A 22,949-nucleotide genomic window follows, 5' to 3' on the forward strand; every position below is an offset into this window, starting at 1 on the left:
AGCCATTTCACTAACGGCTTACATCCTTGCAGGTTTTCTTTTTTGCGGTGGGCTGGTTGTTGTCTTGGACTGATGGTTCTGCCTGAAGCTTTCTCCTCGTTCCCTGGGGTGCTGATTCTCTGCAGACTGTGGGTTTCTTCCTGCCGCTGAGTTTCATCCGACTGATTTAACCTGTGAGTCTTCTTGCGCCCCTGCTCTCGCAGACTCCAGGGGTATTCTTCTTTTAGAACTTTTCGTAGCCAGATAAGGTGGCTCTTTTGCCCTAACAGGGTGACGGAGCCTGCTGCTATGGGTAGCTAGCCCATAACAGCCCCGTTGGGGTCTATTTCCTCCTGTCAGCGGTCTCTCCATGCTGTCACACGGTCTTTCCCTTGTCGTCAGCTGCACTTTCACAACAGTCAAATAAATACAGAAATCAACTGTCAGCAACAAAAGAAAGTGACAGGATGAACCACTATCAGTAAACGGATAGCTAAAGAATAGAATATAGCTTAACCTCAAAGCCTGAGAAAAACACATGTATGTTACAATATGTCAAATGAAATTAGACATAGGCTACTCCAAAATGCACGTCCTCATCGATCGGGAAACAAAAAAGATGAAATTAGGGCAATTCAGGGCTTCAGTTAATCCATTTGCTGATTATCCAACAATAAGTATAATGCAAACCTGGGTCAATTATAAAATTGATTCATTACATAAGTTATGATATCAGTCTAGTGTCTTTAGAGAAGTGGGTGTGGTTAGCTGATGGACATGGCCAGTGCTGGCATGACACATGAGGGGGGTGTGTTTGTGGAGTCTGATTTAACCCAGCCAGCTAAAGGTGTGTGGAGATTCATGAAGGCGGTTGATTCAGACAGGAGCAGTACGTGGCAGGCGGACAGCTGCAAACCACACACTTCCACACGGAGAACAACAAAGACTGAAAGACTTTTCATGCTTCTTGTTTTCCACAACACGACTTTTTTGAAAATACACATTTTAAAACCTGAACTACAACACGGAGAGTGGGCTCGCGGAGTCTCGACGTCGACGAAGGACGCTGGGAAGCAGACCCGGAGCGGAGGTCGCTCAAGACAGCGTAGTCACCGAAGCAAACAGGCCCGGCTCCGGAGCGCAAATGGAATGGCGGCTAGGTGAGTCAGTTTAATACAGCACAACCCCTCTTAGCAGTCCTTTTGTGATTGTTGCGGGCAAAAATCCTTGATTATGTGGCACGTTTTCTTAAAAAATGCGATGGAATATGCGGGATATTTATGCAATTTTATGCGATGAAATTGCAGGAACTTGCAAAAATTGCGGGAACTTGCAAAATGGCTGCTCTTGTGTGAAGTAAATGCAACATTTTTCAACTTTCTGCTAAGATATATGTGGCTTTTTTTCAACGAAAATGCTGGGATTATGAAATCATGCAAGCCCTGCATATTTTGCGTGGAAATTGGCAATTTATGCTTCGAAAGTACAGCAAATTTGAAAAAAATGCTGCCCCCGCATAAATATGCAGACTTTGGCTGATTATGCATTGAATTATGCGATCGCATAATTGCGTTTTTCTGGAGGGACTGTCTTTGGTAGTATAGTATAGAAGTATACTCTCATCTAGGCAACCACAGGTCTCATTCTCACGTTAAATGTATCATGCAGGGAGAGGAGACCAATACCATTAATGTTACGAGTTAGGTTAGCCTAGCTGTGTTCCTTTGTTCTACGAGCCAGGTTAGCTTAGCCTTGTAACACATACAAGAACTGCAAACAGTAATCCTGCATTTCAGACAAGACAAATCCATCCAAGAAAAGCAAAATAATACTGACTACAGCTTTTTAATCACAGAGTGTGACTTCAATCCACTTCAGGTTAACTCAGAGATGTTAGTATATAACAACTGCTGGTTCGACTCAATTCCACGCTGCATTTCACACAGAGGTGTTTTATTTTTAAACGGATGACTCGTGATGTCATGCTAGAAGGGTGAGTCAGGATTTGGATATATAGCAGCTGTGGAAATGAGTGGGATAATCAAAAACACAACTTGAGACATGACAGAAATTTCAATGAAGTAATCACACGCAATTTATTTAGTGAACTGTTTAGCCTCAGTTAAATAATGGTTAAAAAAATAGATGTAATGTTAGGGTTAAAGTGTCGATGTATTGTGACAAAGCCAGCATGTTTTTTTTTTTTTGACGTTACAGCAGGAACATGTGTTAAGTAGGAGGGGAAAGGGAGAGGCTTCCTTCCTTCACTGCAAGTCACCCGCGAGGGAAGAACCATACGTCACGGACAGAGGAAGAGGGATGTAGGGGGAGAAAGAGGCAAAGAGAGACAAAAGAGAGAAAAGGTGGAGAAAGAAGAGGAGAGGTGGAAACTGAGGTAAAAGAAAATGTGGGAAAGAGGAGGGCAAAAACAGAGAAGGAAAGAAGAAGAAAATAAGGCAAAAAAAGGTGTGGGATGAGAGCGGAGGGAGGGGCGACACTGGGCATTAGCTGATGTTTTAACACTTGGGTCATTTCTTCCAAATCTTTCTCCAAAGCAGGCCAGAGAAACAGAGTACTGTTTAACTCATGATACTCACAGGACCTACTGCAGCAGCGTAGATTACGTCAGGAGTAACAGACCGAAAAGAAATCTGACAGGAAACTGCAGCTTTACAGTTTTAACACACAGTCATAACTCATTAAGGCTCAGAGTATATCAGTTTTATCTTAATGATCTCTCAGTAAGACCCTGACAGAATTACTTCCCTTTCCTGCTCTTAAAAATGTAGATTCAGCACTTATAGTACAACACAGCATCATAATGCAATCCATAATGCAGCCACGCAGAGCATATAGATCATTATTATAACCTTAGGTTCCTATGCATGTTGGCTTAAGTGTTAACAGTATGGGTTTTACTTGAAATGCTGACAGTGTCATAAAAGAGGTCAGTTTTGTTTTCATCCGGAGCCCTTCGTCCCTTCCTGTGCCTCACTGCCTTAAAGCGTTCCTATAAAAAATGTGAAATGTTTACTTTATGGCTCATGGTAAATAAAGCTCAGAAAGCCTATGATACGTCAATGCTTTAGTTTTATTTAGTAGCTAGTAGGCTACCTTCAGTTACAGATTGGACTACTTTTTTGGGGGGAAAAAACTCAAATACATCAGTGTTAAATGTTGTCTTAACACAAAGCATCAGTCCAACAACTTTAAAATGTTTTGATATTTAAAGTTAATTTCTTGGAAACATCAGCAGACAAGGAAAATCTCACCACAGGTCCAATTAAATCACATGACACAACCTTCCTCTGCAGGTGGAGTCACGAATTTGACAAGTGGGTAACTACAGTAATAGGCTATATAGTGTTCATCTTTCTGAGACCTGGAGAATCTAATCCAAGCACTATTGAAGATGACACTTTCTTTTTGTTTTATTCATTTATTCAACACTCTCCATAATGTATTGGTTGCAGTGGTTCAAATTGTGATGGATATTGAACAATTGCTGGTTTACTATCGCGTCAGGTGGTAAATTGCAGCCCTCGACAGTGAGAATTAAACCTGCATGAGGGTCACAGACACTGAGATTAAGAATGATGTGTACATGGCAGGAATGTCCAACTAGAGATTTATAAAACGGTGACAACTTGACCTGAATTGATGATTCTAGAGCTGAAATAATTAGTCGATTCATCCATTAGTCAGATCAATCAACAGAAAAATAATTTGACATTCGATAGTTCATGTCAGGATTTGATGCTTTTCTCTCTCTCATGTGACTATTTAATGTCTTTACGTTTTGGACATTTTGGTTCGGACAAAATAAGACATTTGAAAACGTCACCTTGGGCTGCTCCTCAAAATGGATTTTTCTCTATTTTCTGTTATTTTACAGGCCAAACAATTAATCAATAATTTTAAACTTTAATCTGTAGAATAGTAGGCTAATCGATAATAAAAAATAATCGTTACCTAGAGCCCTAGATTCATCGTTTCTATAATTTTTCAAGCAAAAATGCCCCAAATGAAGTGGTTACAGCCCTATCAATCGCTGGCAAGTGCTGCTTTTGTCTAATGTATATAATTGTAAACTAAATATTTAAGGTTTTGAAGTGTTGGTGGACAAAAAAAAAGACAATTTGATAACAGCATCTTGGGCTGCAACTGTCAAACCTAAACTATAAGTGATGACATTTTCTGTGAAGCCTTTACAAAAATAAGCAGCCCCACTTGTTGTTGAACTTGACATGATGTTGTCGTGGTTCATAGGGTCCTGCATGTGAATTAAAGTCCACCTAGACTGCATTGCCCAGAGATACTCCTCTGGGCAATCAAAGTTGAAAACTAAGCTGTTCATCTGGACTCATGTCAAACTGGTTGCTAAATACATACTCTCATTACCCAGCAGAAACATGCAACTCGTTGGTTACGCAACAAATAGCCTGCTTTAACACTGGCAATTTCACCAGTTTTACAACAGTTGGGTAACACAACCAGCGATAGGATTTAGAAACAAATAGGATGCAAGAGTACAATTATTAATTAATACAACATCTAAGTTAGCTAACTTCCTATTAGCACGAAACCGTTTCGCGCTTTGTTTGTGTTGAGCTGTGGGGAAGTTTCGATCCATTACCCGACAGAAATGTTAAAAGAAACAAAGCAGAAGTGAGCAGACATCCTTAATAAAAATAGCGAATGTGTGTGAGACAAGAGGGAGGCACGTACACACACACATGTACACACTCACTCACTCACCGCTCGCAGGCTGTGATACGGCAGACACAGCAGTCTGACCCATATTCAGATCCTCCGGGCCGGACCGAGCCAACCCAAAGAACCACCCGAGATCACGGTCTTCTATCGCCGCTTAAATCCCCTCCGCTGCCGCCGAGTTGGTTCATTTCAAAAAAAGAGTTTCAGACCGTGATGGCTGAGTCGCTGGAAACTTCACTGACTGACTAAGTCGCTACTACGTCGTTACTTCCCCTCCCACCTCCTCGTCCTGTGAGCAGCTGAAGAATGCCTCTCATTCCTCGGCGCAGATTGGAGGCGCTGCTGGGGTCACAGGGTGAAGAGGTCTGACACCTTCAGCCACTAGTTAACACTGGCCTAGACACAGTGATGGAGAAAATATTCAAATATTTTAGCCTACTTAAGTAAAACTACCAATACAACAATGGAAAAGTAAGCTACTCCACTACAAGTAAAAGTCATATGCATTCAGTTATTAGCTAAATGTACTTAAAGTATCAAAAGTAAAAGTAGCCTACTTCACTAGTAAACGTCCTGCATTTAAATTCAGCATTGGAAAGTAACTAAGTACGTTTACTCAAGTAATGTACTAAGTAGCCTACAACTTTGAGTATTTCCATTTTCCTCGACTTTATACTTCTACTCCATTACATTTCAGAGGGAAATATAGGAGGTACTTTACTTTTTTACTCCACTTAATTAATTTGACTACTGCTACTTTACGGATTAAGATCTGACATCATGTTAAATCATATGATGATCTTATTAAATATAACCATTTGGCTCGTGAGCCCTTCGCAAAAGCTGTCTGGATGGGGTCCTTTGCCACGTTTCAGATGTCTGTAAGTGATTTCCCCTCTAAACTTCTCAGATGGTTTCATTTAAACAGTTTGAGGCCCAAAGATCTCCAATTAGCAATTATTTAACAAAAAGACAAAGATTGGAGAATATTCAAAATAATACAAACAGAACAGATTTGTGTTTTTTCTTCTTTCCTCTTTCGTGAATCATCTCACAACCCCTCCAAATGTATCCGGTGACCTTTAAGAGGGGGCCGACCCCTGGGTTGGAATCCACTGGATTAAATAACCTAAATGTATATAAAGTAGTTACTTTATCTAGTTTATAGGCCACTGTACACCTCAGTCAGCTACAACAGTAAAATGCTGCTTACACATGAATGTATCAGTATTTACTATTTTAAAATCTATTATTGTCATTTTACTATAAAGAACTGAAAAGAAAGAAAGAGGAACTTCTATAGTTTTGGTTTTAGTGTCACTTACTGTTGGTAAAAACATATCAGTCACTGGGGACATTTTACAGCAGCAAGTACTTTTACTTTTACTTTACAGTAAGTGCATGCTGTTGATAATACTTAGAAGGGAAGATGGGATGATGTTTGTTAAGGTAAAAGGCATGATTTAATGTGGAAGCAATTCATTATGTTTTCAATGAATCCTTTGGTCGATAAACTTTCAGTATAAGGTGAAAAAATGCCTATCACAACTTTCTAAAGCCCAAGATGATGCCATCAAATTGCTTGTTTTGTTCTAACACCACTCCAAATAACCTAAAAAAACTCATATGAACAATAAAAGCAGCTCATCCTCAATATTTCTTAAGAATAAATAAGAAGAAGGAAGAATAGTGTCAGTGTGTCTCACTGTTGGTTGATAGACATTGCACCAAGACAAATAAACGTGTGTGGCTTTAAAAGGAAACATTTAAAGACATTTGTGGGATCAGGCTTTGGAATCGACAAACCCCAGTGTGGCACAATAAAATAAAATCCCAGTTAATGATGAATACATTAATTTAGGGTCTGTGTCTGTGGCTCCAGAGGAGGGTCAGTACAGTATACGTTCTACCAAAAAAGGCGTTTCATTTTGGAAAAAAGGAGATGACAATGAACCCTGAATCTAGCTTTGAGTGGGTCAAATGGGAGCAAAGACGGAAATGTGTCAAGGTTTGTGAGCACAGCCTTTAAATCCTTTGATGGTAAGAAGAAAATAATGTCTGTTTAATGTTGGACTTATGAGCTATCACCACTCACTGACGACTCTGGCAAACCAAGCCAAACACTCCTGCACCAGACTCTCAATATGGGAGCCAACTAGAGTGTGATGTGTGTGTGTGAGAGAGAGAGAGAGAGAGAAATCCACCATCACTGTCAACAAAGTGTCAGTTGAGGCCTTTCAGAACCCAGCTTGACAGAATTGGGTGGCCAGACAGCAGTCAGCGCACAAACACCCACGCCCCAGTCACAGAAACACAAACACACATAGCGTGACATCACAGGCGTAATTTACTTTAATTGATTTATTTTAATTAATCAAAACTAGCCAGTTCAACCCACCCCAAAAACCTATTATAATTTCCTTTACATAAATAAAGACATTTGCACTATAACTTGATGCAGAAAAGGCACAAATTGTTGCAGAAAAATTCACCACAATGCAGAAAATGAAGTGTTTGATGACCAAAATTCCAATTTTGCTCAAAAGTGGAGATCTCAACCCCCCATGTTGAACATCTGCAAGTGAAATTATTTTTCATTAAGGACAATACTGCCATCTAGTGTTAACAGCACAACTCAAATGACTCAAACAAAACTGATTTGGCAAATTCACACGGGAAAAAAAGAGTGTGATCAAAACAAAGCAGCCATTTGGGCAGACCGAGGTTGCACAGCCTCATTCATCACTTCTTAATACAGCCACTTGACTCATATGCAATCAATATCATATGATTGGCTGCATCTTTTTTTACATTTGCACTTTAAGTGTGGCTGATTAAAATCTTCTGATTCCAAATGGACTCACATGATCATTAAACATAAATATCTTGAGTATATGAAGCACGGTGTTTGACTGCAGTTTGAGAGCCTTTGCAAAGACTCCAAATCCACTTTTTTTTGTAATATACAATAATGCACGCGTTATACACATTCACACCTGGGAGCTGCCATGACGGCCACAGTCTGTCGTTAGTGAATAAGATGGAAGTGGATAATTGAGACAGGAAGGAAGTCAGGACAGGAGGATGGAAGTACTTAGTAAAGTTAATAGAGAAAACTCTGACTGTGTTAGTATTGACTGAGAGGTAATGCCATTAACTTGATGTATCAGCAACATGTACTGAATTTGTTGGAGGCTGCACATGTGTTAAAGGTGTTACATTCTCAGGATGAGTCAGCTCATGATCTGTCTTCCATATAATATCGGTGAGTGATGATAATCAATGGTTAATTGATGATTGAGTTTGATGCAGTCCAAGTTCAATGCTATGCTTTCATTGATGTACACAGTTTCATGTCAGCTTATGTAGTGGGTTTCACTAGTAAACTGACAGGCAGGGAGATGGCAGTAAACTGATTTACATTTGTAATTTGATGTTGTTTATAAGGGAACTTTTCAATAACATTTTAGTTTCATCTCCTTTTTTTGTGCTCATATTTTTGTCTGTTTTAAGTTCCTATATTACTTTCAGTACTGTCCAAGTTTTCTTCAATCTGTTCCTTTAAATGTAGAAAATGACAAATAGTGGGATTCTTGTTGAATGTCATTTTATAGATAGATTAAACTTTCTAACAGACTCAGTATTCCTTCTATTTACTTGTATTCACTTTAAGATATTGACCTGATGACCAAAAGTTTGTATGTGTGAAAAAGATGGACAGAGAGAGAGAGAGAAGAGAGAGAGAGAGAGAGAGATTAACAACAGAAAACCCAAAGATTCTCTTCTGCTCACAAACTCACTTTTGACCTTTGTGGCTTCTACTGCTTCAAACTCTTGAATCCTCTGTGTCAAGTACTGATCAAACAAGTGCAGGGAAAAGCTCCCTCTGGATTGCGTTTGGATCAATCTGATGCTTTTACTGTAAATCTGTGCAAGAATACAATATCCAAAATGGAGATCTTTGGGGATATACTCAAAGTCAAGAGGACGGCCGCATTGAGCATCGGAATTTCTATATCAAAATGACACTTTTCAGGAACTGAGTCCTGTTTGTCCTGACACTAAATAACTGAGAGATCAACTGAGAGATCAACTGAGGCAGGCTGACCTTTCCATTGACAGAAACAGGAAAAGGGTAAGGAGGAGGAGAAGGGCCAGAAGAAAGGAAAGGAGTCATCAAATATTAAGTAGTAGCCTCAGCGGAACAAGGGGGTAATAATTGTTTAAGTGCTACTTTTCAGAGCCTTGCTCCCCTCCCCTTGATTTATTTATTAAACTCAGTTACTGCCAGGGTACAGTCTCATAATATTGTCATAGCCAAAGGACAGGGAATCTATCTGTGTGTCATTTGAGCTGATTTGCTCAAATTATTTGCTAAAATATTCAGTCATTGCCTAAAAAAAGAAAATGCTGTTGCCTGTCACAAATCCAAACTGTGTTTAAGGGTTACACCGGTGTCGTTTCCATGTTATGGAGCATGCTAACCTTTTCAAGAGTAAGGGACCGGACATCTCTGCACCATTCTGCCTGTACCAGACTGTCATAACAGTCAAGTGTGACTCAACAAGGACCAGGCTCTGTTATACTGTACAAGCAAACCAAGCTGAGCTGACAGGGACTACTTCTTCATGCTTGAATGGTCCCAGTAAACAACCAGTTCAATCTAATCATACAGTAGCACTGTGAAGATGAATTTGTCCAAATCATAGTCTGTCAAATACATATGATTTGCAAAATGGGTCAAAATGGCACACTGACCATGCTTTCTATATTCAGAATGTATAAGGATTCTCTGTCATTTTATGTTGCTCCACTATTAAGTATTATTTCTGTGTCCAGAAATTGCAATGCTTGTGGCTGTGGCTGCTGATAATCAGCTAAAACCGTGACTTAATATTATATATGTATGTATATATATATATATATATATATATATATATATATATATATATATATATATATATATAGCCAATTGTAGCCCTTTCGCCTTCAGAACTGCCTTAATTCTTCGTCGCATTGATTCAACAAGGTGCTGGAAGCATTCTTTAGAAATGTTGGCCCATATTAAGAGGATAGAATCTTGCAGTTGATGGAGATTTGTGGGATGCACATCCAGGGCACGAAGCTCCAGTTCCACCACATCCCAAAGCTGTTCTCTTGGGTTGAAATCTGGTGACTGTGGGGGGCCATTTTAGTACAGTGAACTCATTGTCACATTCAAGAAACCAATTTGAAATGATCTGAGCTTTGTGATATGGTGCATTATCCTGCTGGAAGTAGCCATCAGAGGATGGGTACATGGTGGTCATAAAGGGATGGACATGGTCAGAAACAATGCTCAGGTAGGCTGTGGCATTTAAACAATGCCCAATTGGTACTAAGGTGCCTAATGTGTGCCAAGAAAACATCCCCCACACCATTACACCACCACCAGCAGCCTGCCCAGTGGTAACAAGGCATAACGGATCCATGTTCGCTTTCTGTTTACGCCAAATTCTGACTCTACCATCTGAATGTCTCAACAGAAACCGAGAGTCATCAGACCAGGCAACATTTTTACAGTCTTCAACTGTCCAATTTTGGTGAGCTTGTGCAAATTGTAGCCTCGTTTTGCTATTTTTAGTGGATATGAGTGGCACCCGGTGGGGTCTTCTGCTGCTGTAGCCCATCCGCCTCAAGGTTGTGCGTGTTGTGGCTTCACAAATGCTTTGCTGCATACCTTGGTTGTAACGAGTGGTTATTTGAGTCAAAGTTGATCTTCTATCAGCTGGAATCAGTCGGCCCATTCTCCTCTGACCTCTAGCATCAACAAGGCATTTTCGCCCCCCAGGACTGCAGCATACTGGATGTTTTTACTTTTTCAGACCATTCTTTGTAAACCCTAGAAATGGTTGTGCGTGAAAATCCCAGTAACTGAGCAGATTGGGAAATACTCAGACCAGCCCGTCTGGCACCAACAACCATGCCACGCTTAAAGTTGCTTAGATCACCTTTCTTTCCCATTTTGACATTCAATTTGGAGTTCAGGAGATTGTCTAGACCTGGACCACACCCCTAAATGCATTGAAGCAGCTGTCATGAAATATTACAGGTGTTCCTAATAATCTTTAAGGTGAGTGTATAGTTCCTGCACATGATCCAACTCCACACAGTGAAAGGAAGCCTATATACAGTACCTAAAACCAACCAATATTCAATCATTCCTCCTCACAAACATGACTTTGACCCCTCTCTCCACCTTCATAACCCGTACATCCCTATTAAAGGGGTATTTACTTTATAATATTAACTGTGCAGTCTTGTATTGCAATGATACAGTAGTGGTTACTGTCATTTCTCTTCCTCTTCACATATGCCAGCCAGCTTGTCTGAAACCTGATCTCCTGTTTGTTGTATTCTGTTTGGCACAACCCATAAGCCGCCAGCATTGCTAAAATGTTGCCTGTATAAATCAATAGTTGACATCCTGCCAGACAGGCAGCCAAAGAGCTTGAGATGCAGTGAGCTCCAGAGAGACAAATAGAGAAACAGAGAAAAAGCAGGAGGAAAGATTGATACTGTAGTGTGGGGTCTTTTATAATAACCACAGAATAAAGGCCACAGCAGAGGGAAACAGTCACTATGTTTCATAAAAAAAACACAAGCTATGGCTGCGCTCTAGAAGTGTGTGATTTGAGGCCATAAGAGGACAGCAAATGGGGAGCGTAAACAAACAGCAGCAATCATTTATCTCTACACCTTCATATTCTAACTATATAAGGCCATATCAGATTTACTGGAGTAAATCACAAAAACAGCTGTCCAAAGCATGTCAGTCATGTTTGCCCAGTTGTGTTGTGTGGATGTTAGTCATGAAATTATTACTCTTGGAGACATGGTTTGTTTTAAAGTAGACACTGCTTGATGATGGTTGCTTTGGCCAACATCCAGCTAGCTTTTATTGACTGAGGTCTGTTACCAGAGTGTGGCTCAAGAGGTCTGGGGCAGCACTGCAACCTAACCTTTCTTGGTTTTATAGTCTTTGGTTTTGACACATTCATCCTATGTTTACAACATGTTTACAACAGCTGTTGGGAGGGGCTTTATTAGATAGTGGATAGACAGGAAAGTGGGGAGAGAGAGAGGGGATGACACGCAACAAAGAGCCACAGATCGGATTCGAACCCGGGCCGCTGCAAAGGACTCAGCCTACATGGGGCGCACGCTCTACTGGGTGAGCTAGAGGCCGCCCCCAACAGCTGTACAACTCTAAACAAGAACCAGCAATGGAAAAGGCAATTTTAATAATGTAATAATCCTATGTGCAGATTCACCAACCAAGATGAAATACATTTAAGACTAAGATGATCATTTCTAGCCGTTAAGCCATTCAGTAAATAAAGATTATATGTGAAGAAACAATTGAGTTAGACAGACCTACCTATCAAACAAGTAGATCCTTCTGCCAAGCTAGAAGTATGTTGTTTTATCAGGGCACGTGTGTAATTTAAGTGTGGGAGAGAGCGATAGCATTTGTCACTTCAACTTAAGTTCCAAAGAGGGTAACTTCAGTCGCCCTAGAGGCGGATGTGCAGAGAGTTAAAGAGCTTCTATTAGACTGTACTCGTGAAAAATGTGTCCAGTGTCTCCAGTTTGTGCAGGCTACAATGGTAAATCACTTTGGCCACATGCAAATACGCACAAATATTGTGTCGTCTCACCTTACATTGTCTCCAGAGCGCACACTCACACAAAACATGACACATATACAATCAACATCGTAGACACACACACACACACACACACACACACACACATAACACCCCACCACACACACACACAAACACACACGCATCACATACAATTTACAGATGCTGCTTTGCCTTGCAAAAGGCTGTTTCTCAAATTCACAACGATAATTTGTGTACCCATTGCGACCACATCTCCATCAACACAGACAAACACACACACAAAGGAGTGCGGATTAAAACTGATTTATTGCTGTAAAGCTTACCTGAGACAACAACAGAGAAAAAACAACTGGAGTCTAAACATCATCTCTGCCCTACATTTTCTGGCTTTCTTTATGAACACATGGCAACAGGGCCTTTTGCCTATTAAACACTGTGATATGTTATGACAACCTCTGCAAACAGTAATTAAACTATATTAGATAACATAGGCCCAATATAGTCTGCCTGCCTCCTTCAGCTGAGTGTGACACCAACCGATGCACCAGCGTATCATTGTCATTTAGTCAAGATAGCTACCAGTCGAGCCCACCTGGAATAATTGGCCTTCTCTTTCCTCTGTAGAAATATTAACAAAAAATGCCATTGTGTTTGAAATCAATTCTTTGACTGACAGTAAAGACAAAGACTTTGTCTTTACTGTCAGTCAAAGAATTTATTTCAAATTAATACTGTTGGTTTATAAAGCACTGAACGGTTTAGGGCCAAAACACATTTCTGATCTTCTGCTACATTATAAACCATCCAGACCTCTCACATCGTCTGGGACAGGTTTGCTTTCTGTCCCCAGAGTCAGAACTAAACGGTAAACAGCGTTCACTTTTTATGCACCACATATCTGGAACAACCTCCCAGAAAACTGCAGGTCCGCCGCAACTCTCAGTTCTTTTAAATCAGGGCTGAAGACTTTTCTGTTTGACTCTGCCTTTTATTAAATCAAGTAATTGTTCATTTCTTACGCTGCATTGTAACATTTATTCTTGTTTTATACCTGTCTTATTCTATTTTAGCTTGTTTTTGTTTTCTATATTCTTTAGTGTCTTTTATTGTTTTTAATGGTTCTTTAATGTTTACGTAAAGCATTTTAAATTGCCCTGTTGCTGAAATGTGCTATGTAAATAAAGTTGCCTTGTCTTGCCTTAGTCATATAAGAAACTATAATGCAACTGTGTGCAGACTTACAAAACCAGTAATTGCTTTTGAAGTTACATGCACAATCACCATTGCCTCATAAGCATTGCCAAAGTGTCATCAGCAAAACTGGCCCTCACAGCACACCAGAAGCCTGGTTAAGTGAAGATATAGACAACCTTAATGTTATTAAGTGTTCTACTTATGCATTAGCATCTTATTAATATTGCACAGTGTTGTTGCTTGTGTCTTTAAAGTAGTTCCTGTACATAATGCATGACTGTGTGTTGTTGTCATTGATATATGGAACATGTTTATTTTAGATTTATGAAATGAGGCAAAAGAGTATACGGAAAACCCGCTCTGCATTTCTCTGTCAGATACAGTGACAGCCAAATGATCTCTGACAACAATGGTCAGATGCTCTTACAAATAAGCTTATGTTGTAATAGTCAAAGCCACCAATGACTCATGTACATGTTTAAATGCGCTATGACCCCCTTTTTAATTTGTACAAAGCTAACTTCAAACTAAACACTGTAAGCAGGCTAATTTATATAGGCTGAGGATTTACAGCCTGTGTATACACTTTACACGTAAAGCAATCACCGGCTAACAGGTGACAAATAAATAAGGACAGTGAAGAGAAGAAGAGCAAGTGGTGAAAATAATCTATTTCGGTGTCCACTGTGCCTTCTGTTACAATAACACAAACACAGAAAGTCAATGAGACCCATGCACATAGAAAGAGAAAGACACAGCTTATTATATAAGATGAAAACTCACCGTCATGTTCCATGACTTGACCCAGGGAATATTATCAGCAGTGTGAATTGATCCTTGCCTCTTCCCGACACACCACTTCTCTGCCGCCCTCCCTCCCCCTACTGACTCCCCCTCCTCCCTTTCTCACTGTCTCCTTTCTTCTCCCCTCCCTTTCTCTTTCCCTCGCTGTCTACTTCCTCTCTCTCCACTGTCTGCTCCTTACTCGCCCCTCCTCCCTCCGGCCTCCCCTTGCTTCAATAAAGATCATTAAAAGTTAATGTTTGTTTCCATCGGAGTTTGTCGTTCCCCGCTTCCAATCTGTGTCTCCTCCTGCATTTACTGTGTCTCCATCTCCCTGCCTGTCAAGTTTTTATTCCTTTCTCTGGCTGCTGTCTGGCTCCAGCTCACCCATTTTTTTTCACTCTCCCTCCTGTGTTGAGGTCCCACAGTGACGTAGGGAATAAGGAGAGGAAGGGAGAAAGAGAAAATGAAAATAGAAGGGAGATGCATCAAATAAGCAGGTAGTGTGCTGTACAGGGGTGATTCCAAGATTTTTTAAGTGGGGTGGCACAGGGGGGGACCAATAATCAGTCGGGGCGCTGATGGGGCATTTTATCAGAATACAGCATAGAAACAAGTCTGCTTAGAAATATACAAAATATTGGATAGAATAGTTTTCATTTTCAACTTAAATTGTATATCCAATAAATAATACACATTTTCTATAGGCTCAGTCTGCCACTTTTTGAAAAAAACAATCCCAGTGCTAGTTCTATGGTATCAGAATTTTGGATAGTCGTCATGGTAACATTAATTGGTCATGTGACAAGGGATGGAAAAATTGGCAGAACAGGCAGCCAAGTGACAGTACTCTGATCCAATGGAAATCACAATTGTCAGATTGACAGCACACTAGCCCAATGGATTGAGGGGGAGAGCCAATCATATTTCAGTGGGGGCTGCCACCCCTTGCCCCCCTTCTAACCCCGCCCCTGGTGCTATATGTTTACTTTTCTTCATCTATATATTTATTGATTTATTATTTATAGACAAAGATGACCTCAACTTATCAACAGGATAGTAAAGTGTTATATAAAGTAAAGTTGATATAGTAAAGTTATATTTTAATTTAATCGTTTATTCTATAAAAGAAAATGTCCCAGAGCTCAAGGTGAATTCTTCAAATTGCATGTTTTATCCAATCAAAGGTCAACAACCAAGAATATTCAATTTACAATGATTTAAAACAGCAAAAAAAGTAACCTTAGTAACTTATATGTCTATTTGAGATGCTGGAAGCAGAACAATAATCTATAATATATCAAAATGGTTAGTGAATAACTTTCTGACCAACTGATTCAGCCTTAACTTATGCTTTCATACTGAAATATGGAAGTTTTACAAACAATTTAAAATCAGAAATTAAAACTCAACTTAAATTTCAATCTTCACAATAATACATCAGTTTTTTTTCCTTTCATTAAAGGTCCTGAAAACTATTTAAAGACTAATCAGCTTCTTACTAAGAGTGATGAGATTTTACATACAAACAAACAAACAAAAAATTTTTTTTTATTTATTTCACATTTGAGATTTCTGCATTATCATCTAGGCTCTGGATTCTAGTTTAAAGTGGGCTAGAGGCTGCTTTGAAGAAGCAGGTTTTTTAACCTTAATTGTTTCTTAATGACACAATATTAACTATTAAGTAGAAAAAATTTAGATTTTAAGTTTTTCAGGGGCTTTAAATCCAACTGCTGAATGGAGAACACACCTGACGACCATGGTGACCACAGTGACTGCGCTGTGATAAAAACAATGAAGATATTAAACCCATGGATCATAAAACACAGCATAAGTAATAATCACAATGCTAAATAAATCAATACAAAAACTCTGAGACAGACATAACAGGACAGATACAAAGAAATCAATGAGCTAGAGAATGCAAGAAGGCACAGAGGAAGACAGATGGTCATTTTCTTTCTGTTTATCTGCCTCAAGTGTTGCGAAGAGCCACTCAACATCTTAAATATGTCATCTGTATCCCAGCGACTCGTTGATGCTGGATGCCGCAGCTTGCTCCATAGCACCAGATTGCTATTTATGTGCCAGTATGTGTCAAGCGCCGTTGATTTTTAGTTTTATGTTCTTGATTTAAACATATTTTTTTGATAGGACTAAAGTTCCACCTGTGAAAAGAATACGTGGAGCAGGACATTATAAAATTCACTAATGGACTGAAAACGTGTGTATGTATGCCAATGTAAACACGAGTGAACTGGACTGAGAACAGACATAATGTCCACACAATCATTACATTATTGGTTTATCAGTGTTTTAAGCTGCCAATGTCTCCTTCCAGGCAGCACTGCCTGGAAGGAGACACTAGGATTAGGCAATGGTTATGGTTATGGTTAGGGTTAGGTGCCTTGAAGTCAACGGTCACAGCACTGCCTGGAAGGAGACGTTGGGGGCTAAAAACACCATCAAGCACATTATTGACTGCATATCAGCTACTATCATGCCATATGGTATAGTGCTCCTTTCCTCTCCTATCTATTTTATTGTAGTTTTCCTGTTTTATTCCTTCTAATTTCCTTTTCCTCCCTTTTAGCTTACCCTCTTTTATTCACTTTTTCCTACTGTCTAATGTGTAAAAAAATCTTAAACTTTAGAATATTATGTTTTTTGTTTTTGTCCACAATGTCTCTCTGTTTCACTGGCTTTTTTTAATTAACCCAGCATATCGTTATTACATTTCCATCACGCACATACACTTACTGTATACACAGCATTATTTGAAGCTGTGCAGCGCAATGACATCCTGTTCAAGGCGTTTGAACAAATATTAATAGAGTAAAAGGCTTAGCTAGTAACCACACAGAGTTACTGATAGACAGAAAGTGATACTTTAACTATCAATGCAGTCCAATGAAATGGCTCACAACAAGCAAGAAGAAAAACAACTGGCTCATCAACTCCAACAACCCAACCCCCCACCCCCCCAGGCTAACCCTCTTTTCTCACCGTTAAATGTGAGAACAACATTATAAGTCTAACAGTCCACGCAAAAACAGGCACAGACAAAACAGCTGCGTGTCATCATGCAATCTCCTTAACTATTGGATTACAATCACCTGTTGTTTGCCTTCCAGTAGAATCATGTAGTGTAGTGTATTTAAAATAAGATCAACCATGAGACCAACAAGTCCTCCAAATTAGCTGACAAAATCAGTTTGTAACTGCCCTTCAGAACAACACATAGAAGCATCAGTTGCCCTGTGGCCTCCAAAACCGTTACACATCACTGTTCAAAACAAAATATGTTTTATGAGCCAACACCACTCTCGTTAAAGTTTGGTTTGGTTTAGGCACCAACACAACTTGGTTAGGGTTAGGGAAACATCATGGTTTGCGTTAAAGTTGTGTTTGTTAAGGTTAGGGAACCTTTGTTGTCATGGTTGAAATAATGATATTATAATAATAATAATATACAGTATAATATTATATTAGCATGCTAACATGCTAAACCAAGATGTGTTACATGGTAAACATTATAGGTCTGCTAAACATCAGTGCAGTAGAATTGTAACTCTGAGCATATTCTCATGCTGATGTTAGCATTTAGTTCAAAGCACCTCTGTGCCCGAGTTCAGAGCCAGTAGCATGGCTGGAGACTCCTGGGGTTGCCTAGATACCTATTGGAATCCATTGTAAACTTATTTTTTGCTAAATATGAATTTTACATGTTCACATGTTTTTGACTCTTTGACAAACCAAATTAGTTATATTGAAATTCCGTGCACAGGTCTGTTTATCTCCAGCTTTTACAAACTGGGCCATCTGCAAAAAATATTTGAGATTTTACTTCAGAAGCAACAGCTGAAGGCTGTGACAATGTGTGAACACAATTATAGATACATACGGGTCTTTAATTACTGAGGAACTTATGTCGAACGTATGTCGGGGCTGTTACAGCAGCTACAACAGTGGCGGAGGATAGGCTGTGTGTGGGCAGTGAAGGGCTGCTCTCTGCACTCTAGAACATTTTAACAAGTAGTTATTGCAGACTAAAAGGGTCTGTAATCAATGTTATTTCGAGGAGAGTACCCACAAGGAGCATATAGTGTACCAGCAAGCTGACACTCCTCTGTTGTCCTCTTGTTCTCTTCAGCCTATCAGCTGTCCTCTCGTCCTCCTTAATCAGCCTGTCCCTGCATTCCTTTTTGCCTCCTCTCTCCCCTCATCCCTGTTTTCATCATTTTACCTTGTCCCCACCAAACTGACCTCTTTAATTTCCAGTCTTTGACTCTGTTTCCTCTCCTCTTTTTCTCCCATACTGTTCTCTTTTGTCTTAATATATCACTTCTTCGCCTTCCTTTCCTTTCTCCTCTCTTTTTCACCCTCTTTTCTCTTCTTCCCTTTCACCCCTTTCTTCTCTTCTTTCTTCTTGTCTCTGCCTGTGTAATTACATGAGCGATATAGCGCCCATCTGGATGATACTATTTACAACAGATAGCAAAATAGCATCTCAGCCTACAAATGATCCCAAATTGATTTCTTCACAAATACATACACAAATGCACTTGTGCAAGGGCACGATTTCACATGCAGAGCTGCAATAACGTACCATATTCTTATACACATTACAGTAGTGATAGAAAATAGCATTAGCATCACTAAGTTAACACATATGTGGCTATTCAAATTTAATGTTCTTTTTTTAAATGCTTAAGAACGTTCAATTTACAAAATACATCTCATCACACTCATTCAGTAGCTGTTCTGGAGTTTTCGATCATATCACATGATCCTCCTCGATCCTCCCAGATGGTGCCATTGTAGTGAGATTGTTTTAGTCAACTGCTGCTTTGCAAAAGTCAAAATTTGGACTTGAAATCTAAATAAATTATTTGATTTGATTGGTGTGAGGGAAGATATCCTCGTCTACATACTTTTGTGTCAAAAAATTGCTGATATATTGGTGATAATCACTGTACCAAAAGAATGAAGTGGACAAAAAGAAAGACTAAGGGCCCTATCTTGCACGCAATTGCCTTTGTACACCGACGCATGTATCATTCCTATTTTGCACCAGACGCACAGCGGACTTTTCCCTCCACAGACGCACGTCGGTAAATTAGGGAATGTATTTGCGCTCCCGGGGGCGGTTCAGCGAAAAGAGGAGGCGTGTTCCGGCGCAAACGTTCCCTGGTGCTATTTTGCAGTTTCAGAAAACAATTCCGCCACTGACCAGGAAAAACCTGGTCTAAAGTCAGTGGCGCTAGTCTAAAGTCAGTGGTGCGTTATTCAGATGCTATTTTAGGGGTGCATGCTTGGCCATAATGTAGCGTGAAAAAGAAAAATATTACTGAAAATGCGCTTTAGGTGTTTGGATGGATCAGGAGGCATTTTTACAGTACAGTCCTCAAAAAGTCGCAGCATTCTTTGTGGCTTGTTGTGTTTTACACAACATTTCCATGAATCATGGATGCGTTAATGACATAAATGAGGAAATATTAGAGGACTTAAGGAGACGTGATGTTGAACTACGATTGGACACTCGATGCGCTCCTGGTGGAGCGGGTGGATGGAGATGGAGTGGGGGGAGGAGGAAGGGGCATAACAGGTGCAGGTGGTGCGTTTGGGGGCCCACGCTCCATGGCTGCAGCAATCCTCTCCATACTGTGGAGATGCGCCCGAGAGGCTGCAGCAACATCGCCACCCGGCCAAGGCGGGCATTTATTACTTTGCCGCATCTCACATCGGCAGCTCCTGCTGGTGTGCACCAGGCAAATCCGCCGTTATAATAGCAATGCGCCATGAAACAAGCGCGCCTGCTCTTAAAGAGAATGTGAGATAACGCTCTGATTGGTTATTTCCACATTACGCCCAAACCACACCTAGCTACTCCAGACCAACCCATTTTAGATTTACGTCGGGCGCAAGAGTCATTTATTATTAAAGCAACAGCGCCCGAGATCAGCCCACAAAGCTACTTGTGTTTCACGTTTGATACTTGCGTTTCAGATCGTTAAAATAGGGCCCTAAATGATTCAAGCTGGGATGGATTGTTGATGCTCATCAAACAGTTCTGAGAGTTCACTTTTACCAAAAATGGCCTACATATATTTCTTTATGTTTCCTGTTCTCAAGTCTGTGGGTTGCATTTTCTTTTTGGTCTTGTGTTTTCTTAGAATTAGTTTTTTTTTTTAACTAAATGGACATGAAAAAGACACCCCTTTTAGCCAATACTTTTTGGTAATTATCCCCACAGGGGCATTTTTCCCTGGGCAAGATGGAGGAGGGGGGGGGGGTGTGGCCTTGACCAACTGCCACTTTGCTCGTTTGAAAGCCATGATGTCTCTCTCTCATGGGTGGGCCAAATTCTCTGGGTGGGCAAAGCAGAGAAAGGGGAGGTAACCTTGCTCCTTATGACCTCATAAGGAGGAGATTCCAGATCGGCCCATCTGAGCTTTCATTTTCTCAAAGGCAGAGCAGGATTCCCAGGGCTCGGTTTACACCTATCGCCATTTCTAGCCACTGGGGGACCATAGGCAGACTGGGGGAACGCATTTTAACGTTAAAAAACCTCATAAAGTGACATTTTCATGCCATGGGACCTTTAAAAAAAAAAAAAAAAAAAAAAGAGTACTGTAATTAATTTGCTTTTTTCCCTGAGAGAAATACAGTTTAGAATAGATCCTCATGTCAGATTGTATCTACATTTCAGATCATTTCAAACATGTAGCTAAATGAACCCAGCATGCTCTCCTCTGTCCTTTACCCTGTGGGATGGATGGGAAAAATGTAATGTCACCATATGTGTGAGGTGCAATTTTCAGGATCTCTGTAAAAAAAAGGTGAATAAGCGCCCCCTGTTGCTTGATTTACAAACAGTTCATTTTACTGTACATTAAAACAAAGTGATTTAGTGAATTTAGTTCCACTGTCAAATCTAACATTGTATTCAATCCATACCACATCACATATATGTTATGATATATGCTGTATATTTAAACAGATTTTTCAAATGAGACATAAACAACTTTGGACAACTCCTTTCCTGTAATTACAACTTAACCAGACACAGAACACTGTTGCTGAAGACGAACAGAATAACTGCAACTTTTAATATAAGTATCACTGTAATGTTACAAGAAATGAATAAGACTGCAAAGAAAGTCTGCCCTCATGGAACAGCAGTAGGCTATATTAATAAACTTCATGCCTGCAGTACATAGTGTAGGCGTCGGGCAGAGAGCACCGCTGCAGACAGAGTTCGAGGCTATAAAACACTGAAGATGGGCTGATAGGAAGTGGTTCTAACCACTGAAACAATATTTCTATGTCAGGGCTCAGCAGCCAAGGGCTTTAGGCAACAAAACTGTGACACTGACATTTAAGTAAGACGCTGAGGATGCATGGTTAACACGGTGGCCAGTCTTATAATGCCTGTGAAAAGGTTGCATTGTTTTACAACTTTTTGACACTTAACCTACAGAAAAAAAACCTCAATGTCACAGTTTAAACTATGATTCATACACATTGATGCAAACTGAGTACAAATATGACACTGGATTATTGATTGCATACAAAGTGTATTAGTATTTAAAGCAGGTTTTGGCAGCATTTTGAACTTTTCAAAATTGTGGATTTGTTTGAAATGTTGTTTGTACTTCTGGAAATTTCAACTACTGGTGTATTCAATCTAAAATCACTACACCTTATACCCACATGTGATCTCCATCCATCGTATGACTTCTCTGGTTGCACCAGCGATGATGTTGGTGTGTCATAGTGACAGAGTAAATATTTATGCAATTAAGTATTGCTTTTTTATATTAAAAAGAACTAACTCTACTGATAATCGGTATTGTACACGAATCAATCATGAAAAGAGTAGGAGACAGCCCTTTACAGACACTGGAAATACAGTAAGGAAATAGAAAGACATTTTGTGTTTTAACCCAATTGTGGCATCCAGAGAAAAATGTGAAAGAATGAGAAGGGGGAAGTTTCTCTGTGCAGGAAGTGATCTGCTGTTTTTATCAGTCATAGAGAGATTCTGTTTAGATAGGAGCCATTAGTAGGGCTATAGGGCCTATAACTTGCTACAAGAATAAGAGCCATTTTATTGGCGATGGCAGACAGAAGCAGTTGAGTTCTGATGTCTTAGGAATTTAATTTAAATGAATCAAACAGCACCACATGGAAACATTAAGTAAAAGGTTGGCAGTGTAGTTGAGTTTTGGTAGTTTAACCTACCTGAGCGGGCTCCCCGGAGTCTGAACAGCATTCTGGAGCGAAATCCGGAGGTGTCACTGTGGGAGCGGAACCTGGGATGAGGCCACGGCAGAGAAAAATGCTTCATCTCCGGGTGGGTGTCCCCCTCCTCCTCTTCCATGGTCGCCTCCTCTGTCAGCCCGCAGGATGTCAAGAACACTTCAAGAAAAACCTTAACCTCAATAACATCAGCAGCAGTGAGCCTACCACCCACCCCTCCTCCTCAATTCACTCAAACTTTTCTCCTGCAGCAGACAAACCGCTGTTTGTTAACGCCCATCGCCTCTGAAAGACAGGTGCTTAGGCTATATAATGGCTGAAATGTGATCAAATCTGAAA

The 22,949-nt window shown here is 40.1% G+C and overlaps 1 protein-coding gene across 4 annotated transcripts in view; it reads right to left on the minus strand.

The window, feature by feature from the left end:
• The window catches only part of phactr2 (phosphatase and actin regulator 2), a 51,111-nt gene extending 28,325 nt beyond the window's left edge, over positions 1 to 22,786 (minus strand). The window contains exon 1 of one of the 4 annotated variants that reach the window (XM_039784894.1): positions 22,593 to 22,786. In XM_039784894.1, the coding sequence (XP_039640828.1) occupies positions 22,593 to 22,731 (139 nt within the window). In that variant the 5' untranslated portion in view covers positions 22,732 to 22,786. Of the gene's footprint in view, positions 1 to 4,737; positions 5,000 to 14,342; positions 14,423 to 22,592 lie in introns of those variants that run through there. The other 3 variants (XM_039784897.1, XM_039784896.1, XM_039784895.1) reach the window with 3 other exon arrangements.
• Between the last annotated feature and the right edge of the window lie 163 nt (positions 22,787 to 22,949).

The sequence above is a fragment of the Perca fluviatilis genome, chromosome 19 (genome assembly GCF_010015445.1).
Source record: "Perca fluviatilis chromosome 19, GENO_Pfluv_1.0, whole genome shotgun sequence".
Taxonomy (NCBI): Eukaryota; Metazoa; Chordata; class Actinopteri; order Perciformes; family Percidae; genus Perca; species Perca fluviatilis.